At 41.4% G+C, this 5356-nt stretch overlaps 1 protein-coding gene across 1 annotated transcript; it reads left to right on the top strand.

The window, feature by feature from the left end:
* The first annotated feature begins 527 nt into the window (after positions 1-527).
* Positions 528-3784, top strand: LOC120107923 (40S ribosomal protein S21-like). Its single transcript, XM_039121448.1, has 3 exons — positions 528-658; positions 788-920; positions 3417-3784. The coding sequence occupies exons 1-3, from the start codon at positions 630-632 to the stop codon at positions 3480-3482; spliced, it is 228 nt and encodes a 75-aa protein (XP_038977376.1). The 5' UTR covers positions 528-629; the 3' UTR covers positions 3483-3784.
* The last annotated feature ends 1572 nt before the right edge of the window (positions 3785-5356 follow it).

Here is a 5356-nt window from a genome sequence, read left to right as displayed (position 1 = left end):
TAAACTGTCTTTGACTCGTTTTGGCATTTTACAATAATTATCATCATTTTAGCACAGCGGAAGTGTTGAAGAAATTCGGGATTTTTAATCGACCTTCCTTGATGTTTCTATTATTATAGCTTTTTTCTTTCATTTTTTTCCACAAGTAAATTCATGTAGCAGGCCCCTTTTTTTCTTAGATCATTTAGTTACAGTTTGAGGATATTTTTCCGCATCCTAATAATATGCTTGAATTAACTCCTTTTTCTCTAGAAAAGGATTGCTTGTTAATTGAATTTCTTCTTTTCTAGCATTGCGGTATTGTTATATTTGGCATTTTTTATCATGAAATGCATTCTAAATCTTTATCAGATGACCTATTAAAGATTTCTCTCTTTTTTCTGATTGTTAATTTTGAGTTTATGCAATCCTTATAATGGAGAAAAACTTGAATATTGAAAGAGAAGAGTCCTGCAGTGGATGTGGCATCAAAAAAAATCTGATTGAAATTGTGGAAGAACTATTTTTTAACTTCCTCTTGTATTTTTGTTGTGAAGGTTTTTGTTCTCTTTCTTTCAGGCTATTTCCTTGTTGTATAAACTGCTGTACAACCAAATTCACCAACAAGATGCCAGAACGAAGAGGGAAAGATGATGGATCTCTACATCCCGAGGAAATGGCTATATTTTGATGGGGATCACTTTGTCATAGGCATAACTTTAGTTGTTATTTTGCAATCAATTTATTTAAAATCATATTTTAGCTTCCACCTTATTGGTGCTTAATTCTTGAACAATTTTTCATGTAGTTCGGCAACAAATAGGCTTATCACTGCAAAGGACCATGCATCAGTCCAAATTAACATAGGGCATTTGGATGAGAATGGGGTTTACACTGGGCAGTTTACCACTTTTGCACTCAGCGGCTTCATCCGTGCTCAGGTATGTATCCTTTATCTGGAAAGTTTAATTTATTTTAGTTAGAAGTTGTCTCTTTTGAAGCTGGCAGAGTTGCATTTTGTTAATTTGACTTTTACTTGATAGTTTTATTACGCTCTTTAATTCTGTGAGAGATGATGAATAGCTTTGAAGGCAACCTTTCTACCCAGGAAAGGTTTAACAGATAGACTTATATCAGATTATGACTGCTTGGCCATTTGTAAACATGAAGATATTGCTGAAATTGTGAATTCGTATCGGAAAATTTTTATGTGAAGTCAACACATTGTCTAGAATCGTAATATAAGTTTTTGTTTTTCATGTCCAATGTGATGCTCTTCTAAAAAGCTTCTTTTCTGAATTTCTGCGTGCTGTCAGCATGTGATCAGATGAACCCAATGGAGAGAAAGTTGAAGAACGAGGTGCAATACGTTCCTCTAAATGCAAGAGACTTGGATGTTGTTGATTGTTGATTAAACTGTTGTTTTTCATGCAAGCTTGTGCTATTATACTTGCTGGATTGCATAATTTGAAGACAAATGCTAGAGTTAGGGCCTTTATTGGGTTTTTGAGAGATTGGATAGGCTTGGCATGCACGTCGCATCGGCTGTGACTGTTTTTGATAGTATAGTTCTTGTTCACGTCTTCTTCTATTAGTGTATGATAGAATGTTAAGTACTTCAATATTTTAATGTTCTAATGTTCTGTTTGGTTTTTAATACTTGGCTTGTTTACAAAATGATGGGTAGTATTGCCAACCTTATTACCAACAACAATGAAGTCTTCCTGTCTCTTTTATCTTGGGAATCATCAATCTAAGGTAAATCAATGCCTTAGACAGTGAACAAGTCATCGTAGCCCTTCCTATAGCAAAAATAATCCAGCTGATGCGAGAGTTCTAGCTCAAGCACCTATTTTTAATATAAACCAGCTTAATTCTTGCTCATGCTTCAGTAATTCCTTTTGTTCAGGTTTATGTAACATTGGCAGGATCCTAAATCAAGGTTCGCCGTACCGAGTCCGGTAGGCTAATCAAGGTCCGCCGTACCGGGTTCAGTAGGCTAATCAATGCCCGCCGTACCGGATCCGGTAGGCTAATCAAGGTCCGCCGTACCGGGTCCGGTAGGCGTACCGGTTGCTTACCGGACCGGTACGGTTCCAGTTCATGCCGAAATTGGGCGGTACAAACCGGAAAGCTCTTCTCCGCCGGAGTCGGGGAAAAAGAGAACGAGAGAGAGCACGGGAAAGAGAGGGAGGGAGACCACCTGTGGCCGCCATCGGAGAGCCGCGGAGGGGCAGCGAAGCCCGGCGGGGGGCGTGGCCAGGCTTTTTAATTTAGGGTTGTTAAGTGAAGTTGGCATATCAGTTGCCGACTTCACTTAAAAATTCTTAAATTTTTTTGTTCCCCTGCCCCCCGCCGGGCTTCGCTGCCCCCCACCTACCTCCGACACCCCTCTGCGGCTCTCCGATGGAGGCCACATGTGATCTCCCTCCCTCTCTTCCCTACGCTCTCTCTTTTTCTCTTCGTTTCTTCGTCTCCGGCACGAAACCGACCTATACCGGTTTCCACGGCTCCAGCGTACCGGTAGCTGGCCGGACGGGTTCGTACCGGCCCATACCGGCTGGTGGGCCGATTCGGCATACCATGATCCTAATCATAATAGTAAACATTGAAAATAGACATTGGATAGACTATCATCTATTTACTCTCATTTTTTTTAGTCAACAGTTTTCTTACCATTTTTTTTAAGTAATTAGGCCCAAATTGCTACTTTGTTGGGAAATCAGAATGAAATGTGCTAGTGGTAGTAATTGAAAAAGGAAACATAAATGATGGTGTTCCTATGAAACAAGCCAAACACCTAATATGGAGGGGCCCAAAAGGAGCCAAAAACGAGGCATATCATTTGATCAGATTCTTTGAGACCTCATGATAGTTTATTGGAGCTAAAAGCTCATATAAGCAAGAAAAAGCTCTGCTCAACTCAGTTGCTTAATGACTTACATTCCTTTTTGTCCCTTAGTTTGTAGATTTCAACAGTCAGCGAGGATTTAAAAGTAAAATGCCTGAAGAGCATGCAATACAGTGTTGCGTAATTTCCAGGGTTTTGTAAGAATGTTAATTAAATAGTTACAATGACCATTATAACAGTTTTAATCTATTGTCCATTTCTAACATTTATAATGGCAGAAAGAATAAAAGCCATGATATGTGCCTTAGTTGTCACGACACTTGAAACAGTAGGAAACATGCTATTAAAGCCATCTTTTCATTTTCTTTTACTGGTCTATTGTGTTCTTTTCTTTACAAATTTGGTTTCTTGTGATTAGCAGAGACCAGCTGAATGCAACTTGACATTTTGTAATGGTTCACTTGATTAAATACACAACATGTTCTGAATGATCTGTATCTGTTCTAATTGATGGATTTGCTGCTTTTTGTGCCTAGCCTTTCATTTGTGCATCTACGTGAATCTTATATTGCCTTCTGTTCTTCAGGGAGATGCTGACAGCGCTCTGGATAGACTCTGGCAGAAGAAGAAGGCTGAAGTCAGGCAGCAATAGACGTCAACATTCAGTCATGGTGGTTTAGCGATCTTTCCTTTACCATGGAAAGGATTTGGTTTTACTTGGTGCTTTTTTAGTTAGGCTACTAGCATATGGTTTGCTCTAAATTTCGTTTTGTGACTATTGATTGCTGCTGTTCGATCTTGTTAAACCCCCTGCAACTATCAATGCCTTTCAGTCTCGTAATTGGTGCTGTGATTATTCACATTTAAGGCTTTCAGCTCATTAATCTCATGTGTAGGGAATGTTGAGCTAATTCCACAGATGTCTTACCGGATCTTGGAAAACAGAGTTCATTTCACCTTTTGTAGTTTTTATCCACCGTACGTGGTACATGCGAGGCATCTCAAGAGATAACCAGTCTTGTCGGCATAACGAAGCGCCCCCTTAATTTTAAGTTATTAAAGCTGAGGGCTGGTGTTTGTACGATAAAGAGCTTCTTGTCGTCCTTTATCAAAAGAGTGAGAAAGATTGTCGTTCGGTGCATTTATTTGGAGGATGTTCTTTTCTACACTAATACTAGTTTATGTTTGTGCGCTTAATAATATCTTCAATAACCGCTGTTGAATTCAGCGTATATTCATTTTGAATGTATAGCTGCTGAGCGAATTTTACGAATTTCCTTCTAGTTCTTTTAAGTCTAGTTGGAGCCACTCTGATCAGATTGGTATTGTGTTCTATGTCTGTTTATTTTATCTAACGCCGTAGTTTCGAAGATTGTACTGATGGGAATTAAGCGGCTTTTCTGGAGTTTTTTTCTGAGAATTTCTACGGTGGTGGCTGTGGTAGGAGATGATTTGTCAGCTGACGTGCAAGGAAAGGTTAGGGGTGCTCTCTTTTTTGTTGAGAGTTGTTGATTGCCCAATATGTAGTAAGTTTTGTTTTGGAGCTGCACTATTTTTGGAGCTAGGTGGTGAGAGCTTGTTATAGAGGTGATGATAGCCCGGTATGGTCGAGGATGGATTGTTGAGGCAACTCAAAAAGGTATAAGGTACTCCTTGATTTGCAGGAGATCTGCAGTGTTTATGGCCATGACCAACTCTAGGTGGTTGATTGGGTGGAGTGTTGATGTGGTAGAGAATCCTTGGGTGGACTCATTCCTGGTGAGGCTTTGGCCAACCATGGGATGGACTTCGAGGCTACGATCTTTGCCAAAGAGGGGTTGGGTGGGATACCATCTGAATCGGTTAGCTATTTAGGGATTATCTTGCGGAGAGAATTCAGTCGCTTCCAGTCTTGGGGTGTGTCAGTCCGGACGTAAGGGTGTGGAGTATGATCTGCAATCTTGGGGTTAGAGTGGGCGATGTCTTCAGCACTCTCCAGAGTGAGTAGTGTCCGGAGCTAGATTGTGCATGGATCTAGTGGTTTGGCCTCTACTCGAGGATGGTCTTATTTTTTTGTAAGGTGGCCTGGGGCCGGCTTCCGACGAGACTAGTGCTGAGTGGGAGGGGACTGGGCATTCTCCCTCAGTGCCTAGTTAAATGAGATTGTGGACCATGCCATGTTTCACTGCTAGCGCGCGAGGGGGTTTTGGAGGCTGGCCGCATTCTCGCTGAAGGTTTTTGTGTCACTTGATGTCTTTCCTACAGGTGCTCAAACGGTAGGTTGTCGCCTCATAGTCCCGAGAAGCTGCCATTGGGGGGGGGGGGGGTAACCTAACCAAATCTAGTTGGCCAGGAATGTTCGAACATTTGGCGAGAGCTATTCTTCCTCGAGGTTCATGGTGGAGCGGTCCCATCGTCAGGCAGATGAGATCGGTCAAGCGGATCTGTTGGATGGACCTTTAATAGCTTGGGGCATTTGGGGCTTTACTTTTACTCGAGTAGCATCTCGTATGGCGTTCTTCCCATGGGAGTCCCCACCTCCGAGTT

This window comes from Phoenix dactylifera, unplaced genomic scaffold (genome assembly GCF_009389715.1).
Source record: "Phoenix dactylifera cultivar Barhee BC4 unplaced genomic scaffold, palm_55x_up_171113_PBpolish2nd_filt_p 001081F, whole genome shotgun sequence".
NCBI classification, from domain to species: Eukaryota; Viridiplantae; Streptophyta; class Magnoliopsida; order Arecales; family Arecaceae; genus Phoenix; species Phoenix dactylifera.
The sequence above is the reverse complement of the archived record's forward strand: the minus strand, read 5'-3'. Positions and strand labels throughout refer to the sequence as shown.